At 36.8% G+C, this 26,992-nt stretch overlaps 1 protein-coding gene across 3 annotated transcripts; it reads right to left on the bottom strand.

The window, feature by feature from the left end:
- Window positions 1–733: 733 nt before the first annotated feature.
- LOC127448097 (methylmalonic aciduria and homocystinuria type D homolog, mitochondrial-like) lies at window positions 734–26,992 on the bottom strand. 3 transcript variants are annotated; one of them, XM_051710391.1, is made up of 9 exons: window positions 17,729–17,767; window positions 12,397–12,435; window positions 11,072–11,107; window positions 8,365–8,503; window positions 6,012–6,229; window positions 5,673–5,781; window positions 5,138–5,268; window positions 2,758–2,844; window positions 734–2,648 (listed from the first exon to the last, which is right to left on the bottom strand). In XM_051710391.1, the coding sequence occupies exons 3-9, from the start codon at window positions 11,072–11,074 to the stop codon at window positions 2,454–2,456; spliced, it is 882 nt and encodes a 293-aa protein (XP_051566351.1). In that variant the 5' UTR covers window positions 11,075–11,107; window positions 12,397–12,435; window positions 17,729–17,767; the 3' UTR covers window positions 734–2,453. The 3 variants fall into 3 exon arrangements, with proteins under 3 accessions (XP_051566351.1, XP_051566349.1, XP_051566350.1); XM_051710389.1 differs by lacking the exons at window positions 11,072–11,107; window positions 17,729–17,767 and adding an exon at window positions 26,939–26,992; XM_051710390.1 differs by lacking the exon at window positions 11,072–11,107 and having other exon boundaries at window positions 735–2,648; window positions 17,729–17,805.

The following is a 26,992-nucleotide window of genomic DNA, read 5'->3' as shown; positions in this document are numbered from 1 at the left end:
AAATAGGACCTGTATTGATCAAATACACACCTCTATCTGAAGTCATTTCGTGAAAAAAAAAAAAAAAAAAAAAAAAAAAAAATCTTAGGGGGTGTGGGGGTGTTTGAATTATTCATTTCTCATGGAAAGTAACAAGATGGCTGTCTGACCTAGATATCTAACCCCAATTAAAAATGTATGACACATTTTCTCATGTGGTCAGGATTATTCCACCATTTCAAATGCTTTAGTCGAGAAAAAAACGTTAAAATACTATATAATGTATGTATATTATATTTAAATGTGCCATCATTTTTCTTACACAAATAAAGTTTTTATTTTTTAATGGAATGTAAGGGTAAACACTCAAAAAGCGTATTTTTAAGATTTACACTTTTCAATTTCACAACAAAATTCCATTAAATTGAACTGTGTAATTTTTAACAAAAATATATTTATAAAAGTTTAAATATTTAGGTTTTTTATTTTATTTTGTTAAAGATTTCTCAATTTCATTTGATGAAATGTTGTTATGAAATCAAAATGCTTCAATCTTTAAATTATTTTTTTGAGTGAAAGAAGGGAAAGTTAAAAAGATTTAAAAAAAATAAAAATAAAACAAAAAAGCAGACAAAAAATACAAAACGTTATTTTATTTATTTACTGTTCTCTACAAAATTAATTCCAAGACACTGTGTCTCCGGAACAATTCATTGCTTGAAGAAAAAAATGATCTTGGACTTAAAGCCTCATGTTTCTTTGAGTTTGCAAATTGAGGTGTGCGGATTCCTAATTTTTTTTTTTTTTTTTTTTTTTGGACAACTGCTCAATACATATCTTTTAACAGATAAGAGTGAATCTCTTTTTTTTTTCCATTATATATATATATCCAGAACACAATACTCAATAAAGTCTTTAATACAGCTTTTAAAGCAATGTGCAAATGTGAGACATAAAAACCAGATGCCTCCTCACATCTGCAAATCAACAAAAAGGAAGTTCATTTATGAATTCAAACATATAAAGTTCCTCTGGAGTGATAAAAGGAACAATTCACATTATAGTCAAAATAACTATTAATAATGAGTTATCGTATTACCACAGGAGAACATTCCCCCGACCTCAGTGAAACAGCAAACTTTCAGATTAACAAAGGAGAGGGACTTCCTTTTAACAGGACAGTTACATCTAATTGATAGCCATGTCAATCAAGCTTGGCTGTCAAACATGAATGAGGTGATGTCTGCTGTCCCTAAAACATGATTCACTGTCCAAACACAGCCTGTCTTTTAACAACAACATACACTTTGACTAGACCACACAGACAGCTGTACATGCTTCTTTGGTAAATACCTCCAATGAGAGCTCCAGATGGTGGTTATCAGAATTAGCAAATGGTAGCTTGTGTTAATTCAATGCACATATTTCATGGACTGAAGGACAGAAAAGCTGTAAGCAATAGGGCATATCTGATCAAAGATTGCCTAAGAATGTATATGTAATAATAATTAAAAAATGTTTTTTTTTTTTTAACTTGCCATTATCTCTGCTTGCATCTTACTTCTATAGATGTATTTCTAAAGAAAAATTTAGAGGCATTATAGACAGAGCTTTACTTTAATGCTCCCATTTCATTCTAAGGATAGAGCAGCTGCAGGGACCTTTCTTATAGTTCAAAAATTTACTGACACACACATACTGTAGTAGAGTGAAGAACTGGCTAATTAAATGTTGTGTCAGAGTTTAAAGAAGACTGATTATTGTCCATCTGTTGTGATTCTGAATGAATTCTAATGACCCCCATGAGACATTGACCCCAGCAGCTGCTACCTTTAATCGCCTGAAGCTAATCAGGCCAAAACCTTCACCATTTAGGTTAGAGACAAGCCAAGAGATCTCATATCTAAAATATAAACAATTCAACTTTACAGCCAATAATCCTCCTTTATTTATTTATTGTGTATATATGTATCATGGACACATAGAGAAAGCTTAAATAACTGAATTAAGTTGAAAGGCCCTAGATCACTCCTAGTCTTTGATTAATCTTATCAACATTGTTTTTTAAGAAATTAACCTCCATTGACAGCTATTTCACAATTCTGAAAAACTGAGCTTTACAGTTCCTTTCAGTTGTATGAGTTTCTTTGAGATCTGCATTAAATGAAAGGCAACACTGAGAGGAAGCTGCTAAAGACATGTGACATCTTACATACATTTTACTGACAAGTAACATTGCTGTGTAGCACAAGCAACCAAAATCAAAGTTACATCAAGTGCCTTTTTTTCTACAAAAATAAATACACATTTCCTTCACCATTTAGCAACTTCTTCTAGTGCACTATCGGATATACAGTAAGTGTGTTTTTGATTTTGATTTTGATTTGAAATACCATCTGAAGTTTGTATCAGTCAGCATTCTGGTTTTGAGACTGACAGTGTTTTGAGACAGTGAGACCTTTAATTAATTAACTTTAGTTCCCCTGTAGCTTCTTCATGATCTGGCTGTTGGGTGGCGCTGTAGTGAAAATTGTGCCCACAAAAGCGTGCATCCCCCACACCGTGTGCCGGATGACTTTACAGCAGCCCAGGTCTTCAATCTGAAAACCTAAATGACGATACCTTTCATCTGTTTCAAAGAGTGTGTTGTTTGTGTATGATCCAAAAAACTGAGGACAGAGAAATGCAATAAAAGGACACAGAGATTATGAAATGTTGAAATTTGAACAGCAGCTTTTGGAATGTGTCTAGAGGTTGGTAATAGTTTATATGACTTACTGCAAGGCCAGACGAAGGGTCTATGAAATCTGCCCAAAATCCTTCTGTTCTGAGAGCATAACATATCTCCTTTGCACCTGCAATAAACTGCATATAACACAATTATCAACACAACTCCCCATTCAGTAATCTTTAGAAAATAATGGAGCTTGCATTGAGTTTGCTTACAACAGTTCTTTGGCACATGCTCAGTTATAAATCTTCTCTTTGAAATGCAGTGGCCCACAAATAACATGAGAATATAGTCACTCCAGCATTCTTAGAGCTTGGTGCCAAGCCAATTACATAAGAACTCCCAAGCAATGTGAACCAGACAGTAAATAACACTCTGTCAAAAGGCATGCATTGCTGAGTCACACAACTATCTCTCTCTCCCTATCCCAAAGACACATATACACATGTTTTAAAGGGATAGTTCACCCAAAAATGAAAATTCACTCATCATTTACTCACCCTCATGCCATCCCAGATGTGTATTTCTGCACAAGACAACTAAAGATTTTTAGAAAAATATTTCAACTCTGTTGGTCCTCACAATGCAAGTGAATGGTGACCAGAACTTTGAAGGTCCAAAAAGGACAGAGGCAGTGTTGCCAACTACTTTCAATGAAAAGTAGCTAAAGCCTGCTCAAAAAGTCGCTAAATGTCGCTAGATGACGCCATGCGTTAATTAGCATATTCATGACGTCATCACGTCGTATTTGCATTCTGCCTTGTGTCAGCCCTTTACATCTGTTTGCTTCTCTCCTACTTTCTGTGCTCACATACTGTATTTTAATACAGCCGAATTCCCAATAAAGCTGTTCTAATGTATGAAATAGTGACTGAAATGCCGGCCATTAAGACTACATGTTAACCAGTAGACACTTCCAAACAATTTCCAAGCTGCTGCTCTGCACTGCTACAATTCTGATTTTATAACATAAGTTAAAGACAATGGCTGTGCTGTGATTTCGGCTATATTTACATGTAAAATGATCACTCAGAGAGAAAGTTTGAAGTGACAGAATGTCTTATTTTTTCTCTCGCACAGCACACAGCCTCCATCTGGGTAAAAGTGAGTGATAAGCAAGAAAAATAATGGTCAAATTAAATTTTTTAAATTAAAACAAAGGAGGAGCAAACAATACAAGTTAGTGATTGGTCCTTGGCAACTCTGTTTGCACATGCGCAGCTCATTCACATCTGTGTCAGCTGCCGTGCGGTGAACTGAATGTGCTGCTCCTCTGTCTGCCACTCACTGAATAGAGTAGATGCAGAGAGAGGTGTGCCTGTGGTGGGCAAGCAAGACCTCACGCTCGCGCTGCAGTACTGGCGACTCTTCAACGGAAAGTAGCTAAGGTTTGTCTAAAAAGTCGCTAGATTTGTCGCTAGGTGCTTTTTAGAAAAAAAAGTTGCTAAAGGGGTCTGAAAAGTCGCTAAATCTAGCTAAATTGGCAACACTGCAAAGAGGCAGCATAAAAGTAATCCATATGACTCCAGAGGTTAAACCCATTTCTTCAGAAGCGATACGTATAATATTTAAGTACTTTTTTTTTTTTACAATCAATCTCCAACTTTGGAGTAAGTGGCTGAATGTGAAAGTGAAAATCACTTCCACACTAGAACGTTAAAGTGTAGATTTTGAGTGAACTACTCCTTTGAGAATTAAAATCACTGAGAGGTGCTAAAATGTTGAATCAAACTGAATCAAAAAGTTTAAAATTGCATAAATATTTTGAGGTACTGAAAAGCACTTTATGCCATTCATAAAATGTTGCTATGTACAGCTAAGTGGCCATTAGTGAGTCTACTTTACTATGAGAAGTGTAATCCAAAATATTTTGCAGAGAAAATGTGAATTATCTATGTTGCTGTATAGTAAGATGAAACACAATATAGATTTCAACCTACTGTATATTTGTTTTGTTCTGTCTATTCAAATGTCAGCAGCTTTTTATGAAATGCTACACAAGCTTTACAATAACATAATTTTAAAGCTATGTATTTGTAGAGCCGAGGAGGGCAGGATCGGGCTTGAATGACGCACACCCGGTCCCCAATCAGCCTGATGGGGCACGCAAGGGATAAAGGCGGCCGGGGACGACAGTTCGGGAGAGAGAGAATTGCAGGCAGCTGTACTGTGTGTTTACGGTTGTGTGTTTTTATTTAAGTTGTTTATTAAACTATTATTTATATTCTTAAGCTGGTTCTCGCCTCCTCCTTTCATTGAGAACTGTTACAGTATTGATTTGTACAGTGACAGAAAGTTCATGCAATATTTAAATCAGACAACGTGGGTAATTTTGTTAAGCATATGTATACTCATGTAGGAAATGACACGTTAATCATTAAAATTATTTTTGTCATAGGCTCCAGTTGAGTAAAATAAATAACTCACTTGAGCCAGCAGCTGTTCTCTCTCCTGATCCACCTTTTCAGTCCAGGCTGTCATGTCATTTTGGGTCCTCTGAGTAACAGTGACCACCATCATGCCAGTCGATGGGGCTTCAGGGAACATTAACTCAAAATCTGTATAACAAAATGAACAGGGTACATAAGTCATATGCATGAATGAACATCAACCACATTTGGTTGAAACTTATACAAAATAATTGACGTATATGTCACATTAAAGCTACACTGCAGAAAAAAAGCTGAAATGGTGTATTCTGTACAGTAATTACACACTCATGGCTAAAATTTACTGTTTGTTTTTTAATAATGTTGGAAATGCTACCCTCTTGTGGCCATATTCTACATGACACCATTTAACACAAACCTGATTTTTAAAGTGGACCCTCAACATTGTCCCAAACCAAGCTCAGCCCGACTGGGACACCCTTCCCTTCTCTCTTAAAATAGTTATAATGTATTACATTAGTTCATATTAAATCTGACAAACTCAGCTACTGTGGAGACTGCAGCATACATACCTTTCTTTAACAGTTCAGGGCAAGACTGTACAGCGCACTCTACAATCGCATGATCGAAATAGTGTTCTGCTTTATTGATGTTCTGTGCTGCAGCTGTTTTATCATTTTCCTATAAAATAAAAAAGGAAAAGAGGACAGGAAGAAAATCATCAGGTACAAGAATTAGAATATCAAAAGATCCTATATTATACTGTATCACATATCATGATGAGCAAACTTTAAAAATGATTGTTATGTGGTCATTATTAGTTTACGATTATAATCAGTTTTTCATGGAAATTATGACAATCACAAATGAAGTTCATTCCAAAGAGATAATTCAGTCTGGAAGCATCATACATGCAGTCTGTTGATGAACTGGGCCAGGACAAAGTTGTGCCTCTCGCTGCTGGACTGAGCAGTGAACACATCTTGCATTATGTTATAGATTGGTGCAGTCCTCTGCTCCACAGTGCCTTCTAAGTGACAGTCAAAACCCACATTGCCCGGCAACTGGAAACGCTTGTCCTGAGGTCCAAATGGTCCCATGGTCTCATCTGGCCATACCGTCCTTGATGCTATTCACAAAAAAACAACAGAACATTACTAAATGGCCTATGCAGTTATCTTCACTAGCAACTTGTGATACAAAGTGATGTTAACTTGTATGTCAAGCATTATGTTCTTTAACAATCCTGTCTATTTTTGTTACTGGAAAATAACTATTTATTTGGGTCACACTTTATATTAGGTGGCCTTAACTACTATGTACTAACATTAAATACTGTGTAACTACATGTTGTATGGCAAAATGCCCACATTTGCTGCTACAGAAGTTGAGGTACGGGTAGGTTTAGGAGTAATGGTAGGTTTAGGGTTAGGATTGGGGGTTAAGAGTTAGGTTTTGTGGTAATGGTTGGGTAAGGTGTAAAGTTAACAGTGTAACTACAAATGTAATTAAGTGCAAGTACTTTAAATTTAATTACAATGTAAGTATACAGTTGAAGTCAGAAGTTTACATACACCTTAGCCAAATACATTTAAACTCAGTTTTTCCACAATTCCTCACATTTAATCGTAGAAAACATTCCCTGTCTTAGGTCAGTCAGGATCACTACTTTATTTTAAGAATGTGAAATGTCAGAATAATAGTGAGAGAATTATTTATTTCAGCTTTTATTTCTTTCATCACATTCCCAGTGGGTCAGAAGTTTACATACACTTTGTTAGTATTTGGTAGCATTGCCTTTAAATTGTTTAACTTGGGTCAAATATTTTGGGAAGCCTTCCACAAGCTTCTCACAATAAGTTGCTGGAATTCCTCCAGACATTCCTCCAGACAGAACTGGTGTAACTGAGTTAGGTTTGTAGACCTCCTTGCTCACACACGCTTTTTCAGTTCTGCCCACTCATTTTCTATTGGATTGAGGTCAGGGCTTTGTGATGGCCACTCCAATACCTTGACTTTGTTGTCCTTAAGCCATTTTGCCACAACTTTGGAGGTACGCTTGGGGTCATTGTCCATTTGGAAGACCAATTTGCAACCGAGCTTTGACTTCCTGGCTGATGTCTTGAGATGTTACTTCAATACAGCCACATAATTTTCATTCCTCATGATGCCATCTATTTTGTGAAGTGCACCAGTCCCTCCTGCAGCAAAGCACCCCCACAACATGATGCTGCCAACTCAATGCTTCATGGTTGGGATGGTGTTCTACGGTTTGCAAGCTTCACCCTTTTTCCTCCAAACATAACAATGGTCATTATGGCCAAACAGTTTAATTTTTGTTGCATCAGACCAGAGGACATTTCTCCAAAAAGTAAGATCTTTGTCCCCATGTGCACTTGCAAACTGTAGTCTGGCTTTTTTATCGCAGTTTTGGAGCAGTGGATTCTTCTTTCCTGAGCAGCCTTTAAGGTTATGACAACATAGGACTCGTTTTACTGTGGATATAGATACTTGTCTACCTGTTTCCTCCAGCATCTTCACAAGGTCCTTTGCTGTTGTTCTGGGATTGATTTGCACTTTTCGCACCAAACTACGTTAATCTCTAGGAGACAGAATGCGTCTCCTTCCTGAGCAGTATGATGGCTGCGTGGTCCCATGGTGTTTATACTTGCATACTATTGTTTGTACAGATGAACGTGGTACTTACAGGGATTTGGAAATTGCTCCCAAGGATGAACCAGACTTGTGAAGGTCCACAATTATTTTTTTCCTCAGGTCTTGGCTGATTTCTTTTGATTTTCCAATGATGTCAAGCAAAGAGGCACTGAGTTTGAAGGTAGGCCTTACAATACATCCATAGGTACACCTCCAATTCAGTACACCTCCTATCAGAAGCTAATTGGCTAATCGTCTAAAGGCGTGACATCATTTTCTGGAATATTCTAAACTGCTTATAGGCAAAGTTAACTTAGTGTATGTACTGTAAACTTCTGATCCACTGGAATTGTGATATAGTCAATTAAAAGTGAAACAATCTGTCTGTAAACAATTGTTGGAAACATTGCTCATGTCATGCACAAAGTAGATGTCCTAAATGACTTGCCAAAACTATAGTTTGCTGATATTAAATCTGTGGAGTGGTTAAAAAATGTGTTTAACAACCTAAGTGTATGTAAACTTCTGACTTCAACTGTAGTAGGTAAAGCCACTAATATAAAGTGGGTCCTTTTTTTTATTATTATACAGAGGAATTCACTTATTTACCAATGTCAGGGGCTGCGCTGTTCAGATGTGGCTCATCTGAACCAGACGCCCCAGAGAAATTTCTGGCCCCTGCAACGCGATGAACTAGAACGCGAAGACCTGGCAGGTACATCACCAGCCGAGCTCTGCTACAGAGCACCTGAGAGAACAGAAGTCAAAGCCAGCAGTGATGTACTGTTTATGGGGGGATATAAACAAACCTATCATAATGGCACAATCACAAGCAAACAAACATCTAATCTGGAGTAAAGCAGATTCATATTTTTTATTTTTATTTTTTTACTTGAATATGATTAGTGTGTTGTCATATATGCACACAATAGCGGCCAAAAGTTTGGAATAATGTACAGATTTTGCTCTTTTTGAAAATTGGTACTTTTATTCACCAAAGTGGCATTCAACTGATCACAATGTATAGTCAGGACATTAATAACATGAAAAATTACTATTACAATTTGAAAAAAAAAAAATGTTCAGAACTTCTTAAACTACTACAAAGAGTTCTCATCAAAAAATCCTCCATGTGCAGCAATGACAGCTTTGCAGATCCTTGGCATTCCAGCTGTCAGTTTGTCCAGATACTCAGGTGACATTTCACCCCACGCGTCCTGTAGCACTTGCCATAGATGTGGCAATTTTGTTGAGCACTTCTCACGCACCTTACAGTCTAGCTGATCGCACAAAAGCTCAATGTGGTTAAGATCCATAACACTCTTTTCCAATTATCTGTTGTCCAATGTCTGTTTCTTTGCCCACTCTAACCTTTTATTTTTGTTTTTCTGTTTCAAAAGTGGCTTTTTCTTTGCAATTCTTCCCATAAGGCCTGCACCCCTGAGTCTTCTCTTTACTGTTGTACATGAAACTGGTGTTGGGCGGGTAGAATTCGAAAAAAGTTGTCAGCTGAGGACATGTAAGGTGTGTATTTCTCAAACTAGAGGCTCTGATGTACTTATCCTCTTGTTTAGTTTTACATCTGGCCTTCCACATCTCTTTCTGTCCTTGTCAGTTGTCCTTTGTCTTTGAAGACTGTAGTGTACACCTTTGTATGAAATCTTCAGTTTTTTGGCTATTTCAAGCATTGTTGACTGAAGAGTTTCTAGAGAAAGCTGTTTATTTTTTACCATTTTTTACCTAATATTGACCTTAAGACATGCCAGTCTATTGCATACTGTGGCAACTCAAAAACAAAGACAATGTTAAGCTTCATTTAACGAACCAAATAGCTTTCAACTGTGTTTGATATAATGGCATGTGATTTTCTAGTACCAAATTAGCAATTTAGCATGATTACTCAAGGATAAGGTGTTGGAGTAATGGCTGCTGGAAATGGGGCCTGTCTAGATTTGATCAAAAATGACTTTTTTCAAATAGTGATGGTGCTGTTTTTTACATCAGTAATGTCCTGACTATACTTTGTGATCAGTTGAATGCTACTTTGGTGATTTAAAGTACCAATTTCCTTCCGAAACATCAAAATCTGTACATTATTCCAAACTTTTATATATATATATACACACTGATCAGCCACAACATTAAAACCACTGACAGGTGAAGTGAATAACATTGATTATATCGAGCCCGACCGATATGGGATTTTTGAGACCGATGCCAATTTTAGAGGGGGGAAATTCACCGATTACTGATGTGGTGGCCAATATAGTTAATTTTTGAGCTGGAATGGAAACAGACCTTTCCTGTGTGGATTGTGCACCGATTTTGTACCGATATGACTATGCAAAGGCACTCAGAAGGCTGCTTTCTTAAACAAATATTTTTATCAAAGAATATTTGACATTATTATTATACATTGCCAACAAATTCTAGAAATGAACACTGAGAAAATAAAGAATAAATAAAAATACAATAAATAGCTAAATAAACATCAGTACTGTATGTTCAGTATCAGTCAGTTGCTGACAATTTAAACAAAGAATAAATTAAAATTATAGCTAAATAAAAATCAGTACTGTATGTTTAGTATCAGTCAATGGCTGACCATTTAAATAAAGAATAAATTCAAATAAAATAAATAGCTAAATAAACATCAGTAGTACTGTTTAGTGTCATTCAAATGCTGACTATTTTAATAATGCCAGTCAATTAGGGGCAGGTTGTAAAATAAGAAGCATTTACACCTGCTGAGTCAAGAGATAAACAGCGGCAGCGGTGTTACACCGCATTCTGCTATACAAGTTCAGGGGAAACTTTCAACGGTGGAATTGTTTGGTTGAAGGTGTACCAAACTGCGAATCCTGAACAAAACAGTTTGGTGAATACATGTTTACACATTAGCTTCCACTCAGCTGACAATGTATGAAAGTAGCTATGTGATTAGCTAGTTAGCTATAAGCTCGTTGTCATGGAGAGTAAAAGATGGACGTTGTTTATTTAATTTCTAGCATTGCGTCGCACCAACTAGGTAACAGCGTAGCGTGAAATGAACACTCAACAGACACAATCCACCACCGCACCGTTGTCTGCTGAGCTGCAAAAAGATACTCTGATGCTTACCTTTCAATCTTCTACATTACTGACTGCACTGATGAACTATAGCTGCCTAACATAGCAAAGAAATGTGATAAACATGAGTGACATGGTTGTCAGGGACAGGGTTAACGTTATATTAGTTATATTGAAAAGGGAAAATGATGGGGTCATTGTTTATTAACTTTCCAGTATGTATTCCACAAACTAGTTAGCAACTTACCATGAAGACTCACAGCTTAACTGCGTCCTGTCAGCTCTGTAAACAATGGAGTCAATTCTAAATCACCCCAAGCACTGTTTTCTGCATTATACAGTACTGTGCAAAAGTAATAAATGTGATAAATCGGTCAGGCACTACAATGGCACCTGTCAAGGGGAGGGATACTGAATTTCATGTGTTGGAAGCAGGGAAAATGGGCAAGCGTAAGGACCTGAGCGACTTTGACAAGGGCCAAATTGTGATGGCTAGACGACTGGGTCAGAGCATTTCCAAAACGGCAGGTCTTCTGAGGTGTTCTTGGAATGCAGTTGTTAGAATCTACCAAAAGTGGTCCAAGGAAGGACAACAAGTGAACCGGCAACTTGGTCATGGGCGTCCAAGGCTCATTGATGTGCGTGGGGAGCGAAGGCTAGCCCGTCTGGTCCGATCTCACAGAAGAGCTTCTGTAGCACAAATTGCTGAAAAACGTAATGCTGGCCATGATAGAAAGGTGTCAGAACACACAGTGCATTGCAGCTTGCTGCGTATGGGGCTGCGTAGCTGCAGATCAGTCAGAGTGCCATGCTGACCCCTGTCCACCACCAAAAGCGCCTAAAATGGGCAGGTGAGCATCAGAAATGGACCATGGAGCAATGGAAGAAGGTGGCCTGGTTAGATGAATCACGTTTTCTTTTAGATCATGTGTACGGCCGGGTGCGTGTGCGTCATTTACCGGGGGAAGAGATGGTAGCAGTATTCACTATAGGAGGAAGGCAGGCTGGCGGAAGCAGTGTGATGCTCTGGGCAATGTTCTGCTGGCAACCCTTGAGTCCTGGCACTAAAGTGGATATTACTTTGACATGTACCACCTGCCTAAAGATTGTTGCAGACCACTTACACCCCTTCATGGCAATGGTATTCCCTGATGGCAGTGGCCTCTTTCAGCAGGATAATGTGCCCTGCTACACTATATTATATTATATATGTGAGTGTGTGTGTGGCTTTGGGTGGCTTACGAAGACATTGTTTTAGGTCACAAACTGGTAATTACAAGGGTATCATGCTATAAATGTGGTTTATGAGGACATTTCTAGTATCCCCATAAATCAAATCACTTAAAAAAACACACTAAACTATGTTTTATTGAAAATGTAAAAATGCAGAAAGTTTTTTGTGAGGGTTAGGTTTAGGGTTAGGGTTAGGGGATAGAATCTATAGTTCGTACAGTATAAAAATAATTATGTCTAATAATGATAGCTGCACCAACGTGTGTGTGCGTGCGTGCGTGTGTGTGTGTGTGTGTGTGTGTGTGTGTGTGTGTGTGTTCCATTTTAAAGCAGACATACACTGGTCATCCTGTTGGGCTTCTCTTGTTGACAGTCCACCTGTGGGTGGAAAAGAAATGATCACATAACAGAGCCTTATCACAAAACAGTGTTAATGTTGTTTTTATTATTACCGATACAAACACCCAATGCAACGCATACGATTTAACACAGAGGAAAACAGTTTATGTTCAAGGTTCCATCCATATTTACAGAACAACTGAAAAGCCCAGTACAGTTTCAAAGAAACTGCACCATTTGTCAAATCATCAGTGGTAATATTTTTTATTACTGAGGACTGAACAATAATAAACAACTTGCTGTTAGAAACGTTTTAGCAACATGCAAGGTGTAGTACAGGGGTCGGGAACCTGTGGCTCTTCGTTAAAAAAAAAAAAAAAATCAAGTGGCTCGCCAGGTGTCTCTCCATTCACAAACATGATCGTTTAAAACTTTCTAGAGATAATTTTCTAACAGAAAGTGTGGGTGCGATTGCAAAGCCTGAAGTCAATAACTACGTTTCCAAGGATTTTTTGCGAAAAAGTTTTAGCGCATCAAAATAAAGCTGATGGAAACGCAATTTATCGCTAAAATTTCTCAAGTGTCGACATAATATTTTTCCGTTTGACTCTAGCGCATAAACTCTATGTCGATACATCAAATGTCGCGAAAAACTGGTTTGGAAACACTTTTTGTCGAGAAAATTGGCATTAACGCAAAAATGTAGTGTCACATGATAGAATTTACCCCAATCCTTAGCCTGTGTTAATCATGACGACAAGTTATACATCCTTGAAAGCCAATTTATTGTACGTGATTATGGATTGATCTGAACTGCATAAAGATCCGATCACTGCAAACATGACACTTCCAGAAGTAGCAACACAAATATCTCGTTTCAAGACATGCACATTTGACAAGTGCACGGAGAACAAATGAATGGCCACTGTTTGTGATTCATTTAATCCATCTGTTTATTTATTAAAGTTACTTTTACACACCAATCAAAATAATAGACGGCCCACAATACAAAAAACATATCATTTCTGTGCACAAATATGTTTTAAATTAAAAATATATGCACAATACTACAAGAAAAGCATCAGTGTGCGTTTTTGGAACACGAACATATTTTTTTCTTTTTATACCTATATATGCCTTTTCTTTACACAAACTTAAATTAGCCTTACCCTGTTCTGCAGACTAATAAAGTCGGCTGAGTGACATTTTCTACACTTCAAGACTATAAACTATCAGAGTTCATTTTCAGAAAACGAGCTTTTGAACATTTTAAAACGTTTAAATATTTTAAATCTAACCTTCTTTACCTCTTTTTGCTGAGCTTCTTCAGAAAATGTAAATTGCATTATGACACTAAAATGAATTTGAGATGACAATCAAGTTTAGCTGGTCGTTAAAAGTTGCTGGACAAATATGCGGGACATAATGCAGTTGTGATGGCGATGCTTTAGACTAGATGATTGTTTAAAATAGCCTATTGAATATCAGGAATGTATCATATGTAAACTCTGATATTACACCGCATCAGTTTTTCTTTAATAGTTGTGCACACAGTATATACACATCGATGGATGGTCCTTTTACTAAGACCGAAAGATTTCCCCACTACTTGGTGCAGGTTGCCAGCTTGAACAGGACCATGACGTGTCGGAACCGGTGGCAACCTGTGATAGGCGCAACATCAGGACCGATATTACAGTCTTATCAGAAGGGCAACTGTTCCCTTTTGATTGCAATTCCTCGTCTTCTGACTGCATTTATTTGTGAATTAAAATGACAGTAAGCTGGCTAATTTCAATGAATTGTCTCAATACTCTCCCCATTTTACCAAAACTTAAGGGGGAAAAAAATTAGGGACATCTGGGAAGCGAATTAGCGATAAACACACATTTCTGAATGGAAACACCTTCAGGGCAGATTTCTTTTGCTCTAAACCAAAACTTATGCTACAAAGTGTTTTTTTATGCATGACGTCATCACGCACACCATTTTTATCTATAAAAGGCCTTTTGAATGGAAACAGGCAGAAGACGGCAATTTTTTTTTTAAAACAGGCAATTTTTTTTTACGCATTTTCACTTTGTCGACAACAAAATAGCGCGAAAAGTGGATGGAAACTAGACACTGTTTTGATTTCCTTCCGAATTTGTCGTACACCCTACTCCTGGTGAACAAGTTTTGAGATGAACACCTGCCAAATGCGAATTTTTCATGCAGAGTATTTTGCTGATGTACCAGCCACTGTGGAAGGAGACATGTAAGACTTCTCGGAGTGATATATTACAAGAAATTGGACACAAAGACGTGCGTTTAACAAAACGTGATTATATTTTAATGAGCAGATGAAAGAAAAGCCGCCAATGCGCGTCTGATTTGATATGAGCGCAGTGAGATCTGCTGTTCACGAGTGCAATGAAAGCACTTCTCCTAGACACGCACATGCATAGAGTTCTGGGCCTCCTTTCCCAATAACTATTGATCTTAGCTGTTTTTTACGAGTACTTCTATGAACGTTCGTTATTTTTTATGCGCACCCAGGGTGTGAAATAACACCCGCCACCCGCAAAATGCAACAAGGCTCAATCCAGTTCGCGAGCTCCTGGTCCAAATGTATTTCATGCGCGAGTAAATTTGCTCATCTACCCGCAACAGGTGGGTGACCTGTAAGACGTCTCGGAGTGACACATTACAACAAATGCTGTTAGTCAAAAAGACGCCCTTGATAAAACACACTTTATTATGTTTTTAAGAACAGACAAAAGAAAAGCCGTCAGTGCTCGTGTCTGATTCGCTGTTTTTTCAGAGGTGTGTAACGGGACCCTGTCTCGTGGAACAAGCGCATGTAAAGAGTTATCACTCATTTTTCTCTGTTTCATTCAACTGAAAACTGTTTGGAAGAATAATGTAATCTATATGAGAATGCTGCAAGTGATCTCCGATCATCTCATGAGGTGCTGTGAGTTTAGTTTATTTCCTTTAGGCAGCATTAACTGTATTACCAAAATGCAACACAAACACATTCGATAAGAACACACATTTGGCAGCATTTTTTGGGAACACAAGGTCATTTATTATGCTTATTTATTATGATGATTATTATAATTATCTTTACATTTATAATTGTCTTTAGTTCTTAATTTGTAGGCTATTAGTCATTTTTCACCTGTTGTGATGCTCGCGTGATGGCAAATGTTGGAGGTAAATGGGGAGGTGGTTATATATAAGATTTTTTAATCACTTCGTTATTTTAATTGCTTTTTTCGTTTCACTTAAAGTGCAATTTTAATTTAGAAATGTCTTTTAAGTTTTTCGTGTTTCAATAAATTCATTTAATTTTTAAAGCAAAATCAATAAAGCAAAAATATTCACCGACCTTGGGGGTTGACCATATAATCGGATATCGCGATATTTTAAATGCGATTATCATTAAAGGGGAAGTTACATTTTTCATGAACAACTGTAAAATGATGTAATTTTATGGAGACCCGCACAAGCACGTGTACTCAGTTCCATATTACAACATGTTACCCAATGTTTCCCATTAATTGACTAGACTCTGGCACAGTGGCGGATCTAGGATTTTTTAAAGGCAGGGGCCACAGTGGGGCCAAAATTTACAGAGGGGGGCCAGAGTCTGGCTGCCGCCACAGTATAATTTGCCCCGCCACGGTCTCATAATGAATCGAAAACATTTTTACACTTCTCAGTCTCATAATAACATAAAATAAAAGGTTGTGTTTTGCACGCTCTCTCTCGCTCGCCAGTCAGTTCAGTCAGCTCCTCACCCCCTGCTGTAAACTCACTGGCAGATATAAGCACTGGAGTATTCCTGGATCTGTCTAACGTTATTTGGTTGAGGAGGACGACAAATATTTGAGGTAAGTAACGTTAACTAACATTAAATGTATCCACTGCATTTATACACTACTCCACACACAATTTATCATCATCAGTGTGCAAGAGCAAACAGATAATATTACTGCCGAAGTTAGAATCATGATTAGGGTGACCATATATGTCCTCTTTTTCCTGGACATGTCCTCTTTTTCGGACCTTAAAAAAGCGTCCGGCCGGGATTTCTAAATTAGCGAAAATGTCCGGGATTCGGCTTTAGTTGCATTATGATGTGCATCTGGTCTAATGCTTCATTGTGTGTGTGTGCATATTTACATTGCTTTAACCCCTCTTGGTCGATTATAAGAGGCTTGCAGCAACTACTGGCCAAATTCCTGCCTGTCAATCTCTCCGCGAACGCGCGAAACTCTGTTGTGTTTGGCATCAAACAGTTGCTTGACAGTAGCAGCAAATGACAGCTGAGTTGAAACAACGCCCAATCGAAAGCAAATTTACAGAAGAATTGCACAAAAAATTCCCATGCTTTCATCCAGGTCGAGATCCGTGGGAAGCAGCATGTGTGACATGTAAAGCTGGCACTTATATGTCAGTTGCTAATAAAGGTGCAAGTGATTTAGAAGCACACATTAGCTCTGCGAAGCATAAAGGGTCAGCAAAAGGTTAAAGTTCATCAGGTAAATTAACGGACTACTTTCTGCGACCAGGTAAAATTGTTTTCCATGGCCATTCAAAATAATAGTAGTAGTAAATGAAGGTACAATCATGGCATCAAATATTTTATTTTAGTACATGGACATTCAAAAGAATGTTGGAAATTTATTTATTTATATATATTTATGTTATGCTAATAAGAGTGTCTTTTTCACTGTATTAAAGTTTGCATTCATAGTAACACTGTTTTGAACCCTATTATTCCACCCCGCCCCAATCCCAACCTCTTAATTTTGCTCTCAAAGTGCACCAGATGGAAGTATTTAACTTTAAAATGTACAACATTTTCAAAATAGTGTTACCTATTAATTTTAGCATATTTGTTTGTTTTTGAGTAGTCTATGGGCAATATAAACATTTCATTTTATTGAAAAACGTTGTTTTTGAAAATAGTACATTATTCGTTTGTTGTATGGCTCTTTCGAAAAAAAATGCATCAACCAAAAATTAAAAAATTGGCTCCTTAGTGAAAAAAAGGTTCCCGACCCCTGGTGTAGTAGAACGGTTTCCAATAAAGGAGAAAAATCAAACTAATTACCAAAACTAAAATATCCTGACTTCAAAACGATTTAAAAGATATTGACAATAAAAATAAACGAACAGTCAATGACACATCTGTTTATTTTAACACCTGTCGTCTTATCATAGTGGCCAAACTAAGCTGAGCTTACATTTAGAAAACACTCTAATAACATTTAAACATTTTGGCACTCTCCTTGAGGGTAAGCATTAACTATAAACAGAACTCAAATTTATTTGTTCTTACCTGAATTTTTTTTAAGTTAGCTTGCTATCAGCTAGTCTCGTTTAACCTTTTGATCACGTAACAACGGCAGCGTGTAGGGGACAAACAGAAGAAAGTCACTGAAATTAATTACAGCTCCACTAGATGTCAGTAGATCTCATAAAGTGTTGCATAATGCCAATATCTGAAGAGTTAAAGACCTTATTCACAGTAGTGCCATCTTTGATTTTTTAAAGGGAATGAAAACTAGGCTGTAAGGGATAGATTTACCATCTCTTTAAAGGAATAGTTCACCCAAAAATGAAAATTCTATCATCATTTACTCACCCTCATGCCATCCCAGATATCTGTGTATGATTTGGAATCAATGTTTAAAAAAAATAAATAAATAAAAAAACATAAAAGTATCTTGTTCTATTTTCTATCTTCAAACTTCCAAACTTTACATTTATGAGTATCTGCAGAGCTAGTAGAAGATGTGGAGGAATAGCAGTTGTTTAAATATATCTTTCAATGCAAGCAAGTGTCATTTGGTGATTACTGGTTCTTTGAGTGTTTAAGTATTGTACTAAAAGGTGTTCCACGCATTCTATTTATAATTATTTATGGGCCCCCAGAATACTCTTCCACATTTATTGACGATTTTACAGAACTTTTAGCAGCAATTTCATCTGAATTTGACTGTTTTATTATTGCAGGGGATTTTAATATCTATATAGATAATCTTGAAAACAATACTGCCAAAGAACTCATAACTGTTTTAAACACTTTTGACTTGACACAACATGTAATTGGACCCACACACAATCGTGGACACACTCTGGATCTGCTCATTAGCAAGGGTCTGAACATTTCATCCACTATTATTATAGATGTCATGCTATCTGACCATTTCTGTATTTTCTTTGAAATATTGATTTCTCCTGCCACTGAAGTTAGATCTGTCTCTGTCAAAAAGAGGTATACAGTAAATGAGAATACTAGTGTGCAATTTATGAAGGCTATATCTATGACACCAAGTATATCTGCAGACTGTGTTGATGTTCTCCTTGATAACTTTAGCTCAGTAGTTAAAAGTGCTATTGATGATATTGCTCCTGTAAAGGTCAGGAAGATTACTGGCTGGTGAAAAGCACCATGGAGAAACACAACAGCAGTACAAAAGAGGAAAAGAAAATGCAGGAAAGTAGAATGAATGTGGCAGAAAACAAAAGTTGAAGTGCATTATAACATCTACAAAGACAGCCTTCATGGAACTAAGGAACTAAGCACAGCTAGGCAGACCTTCTTCTCAAACAGTATAAACAGCAACATAAATAACACCCACACTCTTTTTGCTACTGTAGAGAGACTAACTAACCGCCCCAACACAGGTTCCCTGTGAAATGCTCTCTGACAGCAAATGCAATGGGTTCACATCATTTTTCATGAAGAAGATCAATGATATTAGAATGGCGATCAGCTCGTCCTCATGTTGCACTGAGGTCAGACAACACCCACCTCAAAAACTTCAGAAATTAGACACTATGTATGATTTTGAAGCAATTGATGGCAAAATCCTGAAAGAAATAGAACAGCATCTTAAAACGTCAACTTGTTGTCTTGACACACTCCCCACACTTAAAAAATAAATAAATAAATAAATAAATAAATAAATAAATTTGTTCAACTGTCTAGGAAAAGATCTGTTACAAATAGTCAATGCCTCACTCTGTTCAGGCACATTTCCGAAGTCCCTGAAAACTGCAGCTGTTATGCCCCTTCTAAAAAAGTGCAATCTTGATAATTCTATATTAAACAACTACAGGCCAATCTCAAATCTTCCTTTCATTGGCAAGATAATTGAAAAGGTTGTTTTCAATCAGCTGAACAAATCAATCAGCAGAACAATTTCTTAAACTTGAATGGCTACTGGGACAATTTCCAGTCTGGTTACTGACCACATCATAGTACAGAGATAATAGTACTCATAAATATACTTAATGATATTCGGCTGAAATTAGATTCAGGCAAAATATCAGTGCTGATCTCAGTGCTGCCTTTGACACTGTTGACCACAACATTCTCCTAGACAGACTGGAAAACTGGGTAGGGCTCTCAGGGATGGTCCTCAGCTGGTTCAGGTCATATTTAGAATGGAGGAGTTACTATGTGAACATAGGCAACTGTGAATCTGAGAGGACATCCAAGATGTGTGGAGACTTACAAGGCTCAATTCTTGCATCACTCCTGTTCAACCTATATATGCTCCCATAAGGCCAAATTATGAAAAAGAACCAAACTGCATACCATAGTTATGCAGATCTACCTAGCCCAATTCCCAAATGACTACAGCCCCATAGACACTCTGTGTATGTGCATTGATGAAATTAACAGTTGGATGTGCCGAAACTTCCTTCAGAAAACAAGATCAAGATAGAGGTAATTGTATTTGGCAATTCCCAAGGTGAACACATACTTCGACTCCAGGGGTCTAAAGACAAAAAATCAAATCAGGAATCTTGATGTCATTTTGGAGTCAGACCTTAGTTTCTGTAGTCACATCAAAGCAATAGCTAAATCAGCCTACTATCATCTCAAAAATTTGGCGAGAATTAGATGTTTTGTATCCAGTCAAGACCTAGAGAAACTTGTTCATGCATTCATATCCAGTAGGGTAGACGATTGCAACGTACTTCTCACCGGGCTTCACAAAAAGACCATTAGACACCTGCAGCTCATTCAGAATGCTGCTGCCAGGATTCTCACCAGAACCAAAAAATCTGAGCATATTATTCCAGTCCTCATGTCTTCTACATTGACTTCCAGATACATTTAGAATTGATTTTAAGGTACTATTACTCGTTTATAAATCACTCAATGGAGTAGGACCTAAATACATTGCATATATGCTTGTTGAATATGAACTTAACAGACCTCTCAGATCATTAGAATCAAGTCAGTTAGAAATTCCAAGGGATCACTCAAAACAAGTTGAGACAGCATTTAGCTATTATGCCACCTGCTGTTGGAACCAGCTTCCAGAAGAGGTCAGGTGTGCTCCAACAGTAGCCACATTCAAGTCCAGACTGAAAACACATCTGTTTAACTGTGCATTTATTCACCGAGCACTGTGCTGCACTTACTGATTGCACTGCATCATTTTCTCTTTGTGTTATTTCTCTTAGGATGCAGGCTTTTCTTTTTCTTTTCATCTTTCAATCTCTACAATAGTTTTTCTCTAAACTGATTACAGGAACTGAGTGATGGGAGCCAGGTAATTGGATGTTGGTCAGTCACCCTCTGGCACCAGAAGAATCCTGTTGAAAATGGTTATCTATGACCCTTATCTGTGCCAGGGAATGTTAACAACAATTAAGTGTGTGTTAACAATTTTTGGTTACCCTCTATTTTATCAGGGAAGGTTAACAACAGTTACAGTTTAGGAACAATTTAGGATTCTTTTCTTTTTTATTCATTTTGATAATTTTAACTTTTTCAAATTGTATTTTATTCTTATTTCATGTTTTTAATTGTTTTAAAAAAATTTTTTATGTATCTTGTATTTTCTTTATCATTTTTATGTAAAGCACTTTGAATTGCCATTGTGTATGAAATGTGCTATATAAATAAACTTGCCTTGCCTTGCCTATCTTGTGCTATAAAGGCTATAAATTGCCTTACATTCAGATGCCGTCACTCATAAAGAAATCTTGACATTTGAAAACCAAATGAATGTAGTCTATAAGATTTTTCCATCTCGAGCAAAATAAAAGCGTGTAAGCCCTTGGCAGCCAGACAATGTGATTCATGTTATTAATTAAAAAGCTGTTGTATATACACTTTCATTAACACTGAGAAAACTGTGATGTAATATTTAATCTTTCAGTTGTAATGTTGCTTCTTTTGGCAAATGTTAGGTGCATAAAAAGCATTTTACCTTAATGTTCTAACAGAGTTTTTATAGTCTTAAATTAAAGAACAGATTAGGGGAGTGTTTGTCCTCTGTGTTGAATGAGGAGCATTATTTTGATAATGCTAATGCCATAGTTTCTGAATTCTTTACTGTAATATATAAGAAAAAAACGTAGTTTTAAAATATGCATTTTAGATTACTAAACACAAGGAAAAAAATTAAAATAAACTCAAGGACATTTTGATGGAAATTACATTCACCACTTTGCATTTGTACCTAAAGTGAGTTTTGTGTTATATTTGCAATATTCTATAATAAATATAAAACAAATGTGATAGAGTCCTACTGGGAGGGGAGGGTGTTTTCTGTGTGTGTGTGTGTGTGTGTGTGTGTGTGTGTGTGTGTGTGTGTGTGTGTGTGTTTCTTTTGTCCTTTTAAACCTGACATTTCATCATACCCCAGCTGTGAAATGTTAAATAAAATTGAGTTAATTTCTGTAGAACAGCAAGGCCTATTAAGTTTTCCACTGCAACATATGCTCCTCAGAAACTCTAAGAACATTCAGGTCACCCTGAAGCACTGTATTCCATTACCAGGCACTGTATGTCAATCCTATCAATGAGATTTTGGCAACTCTTTTAACTCTAATTTTTAAAAGCAGCACCCAAGCCAAAGGGTTTCTCCTGAATAAAAATCACCAGTTGAAAACTGCAGCAGTGCACTTATTCTAATGAGGTGGAATGGAATGGAATTACAATAGATTCAGGTTTCTCCACAATGTTCTTTTAGTGGCACTCTAGCAGCCATTTGGCTGCCATATTTCTCATGGTAAAAACATGAAAGATGTCCTAAGATGTCCTGAGATGCTTTCAGTGTAATGATGTGTGTTGCAGAAATGCTTGTGTCAGGGCAACCTCTCAAACATTGCAGACAAATATTCATGCAACTTCTTAATAGATCTTGTTTTCACATCACATGGGGGCAGATTGTTTAAAGTCTGTAAAAAATTTTTAAAAAATAATAAGCTAGAAATTTCCATCTGCAGAACTCTCTCATTAAAATGAGAATTCTTGTTTATTATAAGTTTAACAACTAGACCATTAAGCAAAAAAAAAAAAAAAAAAAAAAACCACTAATGATCTAGTTGTATTCTTAAGTACGTTTTCTATGGTTTGCATTGCATTTTTGGAATACAAACTAGCATCAAACTAGAGTGTACTCTGTCCAAGTTTTTATTGCAACACAATACTGTTGACTTTTGAAAGTTTTCTGGCATCATATCTCTAAATAAAACTATGTTGCAATCATACAGTACATTGGAAAAATCAATGTACTGTTGCAAGGGAAAACAGATGTGTGAAAGTTTCCTATCAATTTTGGGTGATTTCCAGACCATGCGAACACTACAATTTAGAGATTAAACATTACAATGGAGTAAGCAACAGATTAGACAAGGTGTAAATCTATCTATCTATCTATCTATCTATCTCTCTCTCTCTCTCTCTCTCTCTCTCTATATATATATATATATATATATATACTGTATATAGATCATTGTTTGTTCATGATATCGAATGTGTTAACTAATGTTAATGAATGGAACATTGTTGTAAAGTGTTACATTTATATATATATATATATATATATATATATATATATATATATATATATATATATATATGCATACACACCAATCAGCCACAACATTAAAACCACCTGCCTAATATTGTATAGGTCCCCCTCGTGCCGCCAAAACAGTGACAACCAGTTATCCATGCGATTACCTAATCAGCCAATCGTGTGGCAGCAGTGCATAAAATCATTCAGATACAGGTCAGGAGCTTCAGTTAATGTTCACATCAACCATCAGAATGGGGAAAAAATTTGATCTCAGTGATTTGGTCCATGGCATGATTGTTGGTGCCAGATGGGCTGGTTTGAGTATTTCTGTAACTGCTGATCTTCTGGGATTTTCACACACAACAGTCTCTAGAATTTACTCAAAAACAAAAAATGTCCAGTGAGCGGCAGTTCTGTGGACGGAAATGCATTGTTGATGAAAGTGGTCAACAGAGAATGGCCAGACTGGTTCGAACAGACAAAGTCTACAGTAACTCAGATAACCGCTCTGTACAATAGTGGTGAGAAGAATAGCATCTCAGAATGCTATTCTGAAATGCAGGTTGGCGCAGTTTTGGTGGTTATATTTTTGTGGCTGATTGGTATATTTATATATATATATATATATACTGTATATACACTATTTTATGAATTTCAAAGAAGGTCCTAAATTGAATGGATATTTTAAAGATGTATTTCCAGGTACGTGTCTTCCAAGCTCAATTGAAAGAACTGCAGATTTCAAAGTGTTGAAAATGTATAAAATGAGCTCAGTTCCACCAATTTTCCCCATATGCCACTGTCACCATTAGTTGTTTTAGCTGTAGTAGCAACATGGCACTCAGACTGCTAGCAAATGCCAGGGGGTTTAAACCAGCATTGGCAGTACATTCATTTAGTTATGGTATCAGCTTGTGCTTATCCTTATACATCAAAGTCCTCAGGAACCTTACACAAAGATGAAAGCTTTCGATCACTGGTAAGATAGCACATCATCACATATATCAAAAACATAGTCTTATCAACAAAAATCACAGATCCACCACAAGCACATATTTCATGCTCCAGTAAATGTTTAGTGCCTCTGGCTCCAAGAAGCAGTGCATGTATGGTGCACAGAAGCCAGGCAGTATCTCTGAGTCTGAGCCGACCGGTTCATCTGGTGCTTTGGGATGTGACAGCATGTGGTGGCTTGTCGCAATTCAAAATGTTTTGACTTGAATGGCTATGTGGCTAAACCTCAGAAAAGAAAATGATTTAAGTATTTCTAAGTAATGTATTTATACATCATGACACATCATGTGTCTTCTCTACAGCTCACATTGTACACTTATTTCCACAAAAATAGCAATTGTCTTAACTGCTGTAGCCTATGTGTTTAGCAATCCCACAACTGAATATGCCTGGCATTCCAATACTCCAGTTACACATTCCTGGGGAATGACAACATGTCCATGAGACACCACTATAAACCAATGACCTCCCAGTCTGAGTCTGAGTATCATCAATCTAAGGAGTTTACTAACTGAAAATATTCTCCAAATTTCCCAAGATAATCAACAGGAATCAAAGGTTAATTCAAATATATATAGAATAAAGAAACAACAGTCATTATAGTCATACATGCAAATCAATTAACATTCTTATAGGTCACAAAACAGAACAGTGTTACAAACTTTCTAAACATCTGTAATATCTGACTGCATAACATTATTTATTATTTATTACTGTACCCTACACCATTATTATTAATTTTGAGAGCAGGTGCTAGGGAGTTGGTGAATTGTGGCTTGTCCACTGTTGATGACTGATTGTGAGCTCCTTTGCCCTTAACTCATAACTCCATAATTCAAAATAATCCCTATACAAATGGTCACTATCTCCTGTCCTCTTAAGGACTTCACTGGAATTCAATGGAGGGCCTCACAATCTGCTAAGACTCATATAATGAATGATAATGAAAAAAATATGATAACAATAATAAAAATCAAATGACGCTTAAAAGAAAAAAGTTTTTAGAGCCTCTAAATGTTTTCTCAACTTGACATTGTCTTGTTTCTAAAATAACCACTAGGCTTATTGCTGCCTTCAAGTGGAGAAGCTCCTACCTCTGAGCTGGGCATTCCCTATTACAACATGTCACACATTCAAGTGGGAGACAAAATATGGAAGAAGCCAAATTTACACACAATAAACAACAGTAAAAGCTAATTTTACTGTTTTACCAGAGGATAAGCATCACTGAATTTACCTGCATCACTTTTACATGACCTATATTATTTATTAATGCATAACAAAGTATAAATTAATGTGCTTAAAAAAAAACACGAAGGGTGAATCATTAGTATACATTGTCATATACAGAATAACAAATTAATACTATTGAAGTAAAGCACTGAATTTGAACTTTACAAAATCAGTGCTTTGCTTCATCATCACACTTCTCACAGCACAACCCGGCAACTCGGGTTTCATCTAGAATTCGGAGTTTCCCACTGGTAAATTCAACTTTTCTTGGTTATTTATGAGCATGAAACTCATAATTACGATATATTTTTTAATCCACTCGAAGGGCACATTAATTAACGTCCACAATATGCCATTTGCTATTACTTGTCAGAAGTCTGTGGTGTGAGAGGGAGGGACGTTCTCATTCTAGAGAGCATTTTATTGGACAAAGATTTGGAGTCACCCGTGACTGCAGAATGAGTCATCAATACTGTATAATTGATCCATTTCAGGAAAAGACAGACTGTTAATTTTAAAATGCTGAAAGATAATTTTGTAAACCTTTAGGTGTGCATTAGCATATAGATAACTTCAAAGCTAACAGACAAGGACTAAAAGCCACAAAACTCAGATTCCGATTTCATGGGGTCTTTCCCCATGCTTGAAGCAAGAAAATAAATACATCTGTGGTCCTAGTTACACTTAGCCACGGCTTATTATGCTTTGGGAGCATTTCCTCAAACTTTCATTACTTTCACAGTCTAATGAAATGGCCGCAATGTAAATATACATCTCTATCTAGTAAGACTGGTCTTGCAAATAGTAGTGTAGTTATTTATTTTGTTTGCGTATTTCTCTACAGTGGGAACAGCACAGATTTCTGGCAAATTGCTTGCATCTCTGACCCTTTCCTGCCCTCACTGGCTCAATCTAAAATGAGAGCTCTTTTATCAGGTGAGTTGCCTTGTAACAAAAGAGGCCCATGCTATATGTTTAACTTTCACATTCCACAGACTCTGAAAGTTTGTTATTGTATGTTCTGGTGGTGGTCCAGTGGGGGTTGCGAATAACCTTTTCGAAAAATAGTGTTATCAAATCCACATGTTTCCACACGTAGTGACCGGTACCTCAAATTTTTCAGTTCAGTGTAGAGTACATGTGTTTTTTTCTGCTCAATTAGCACAGTGTTACACCATCTGTGGCCAAAGGTTTATAGAGACAGCAAAGGAAATGACACAAATATGTAGACAGTGATGGTGACAGAGACATGAATACAAGTGATTAACAACACCAAATGTGAACAGCATCCAGGTTTCCATACAGTTCAATAGCCATGTAAAATACAAAAATCTCCTCTAGAGAGCTGCATTGAATAAAATAACAATTATTATTGTGCTAATTACAGTGTTCACATCTGTTATTAGTTTTCATGGAAAAATATTAAGATGTTTCCATATGTACTTGTAAGCAATTTCACAAGTATTTACCATCACTTGTAAATGAACCAGGAAGAAGACAATCCTTGTTGGTTGACTGTTAGG

The sequence above is a fragment of the Myxocyprinus asiaticus genome, chromosome 11, assembly GCF_019703515.2.
Source record: "Myxocyprinus asiaticus isolate MX2 ecotype Aquarium Trade chromosome 11, UBuf_Myxa_2, whole genome shotgun sequence".
NCBI classification, from domain to species: Eukaryota; Metazoa; Chordata; class Actinopteri; order Cypriniformes; family Catostomidae; genus Myxocyprinus; species Myxocyprinus asiaticus.
Note: the sequence above shows the minus strand (reverse complement) of the source record. Positions and strands in the feature narration are given on the sequence as shown.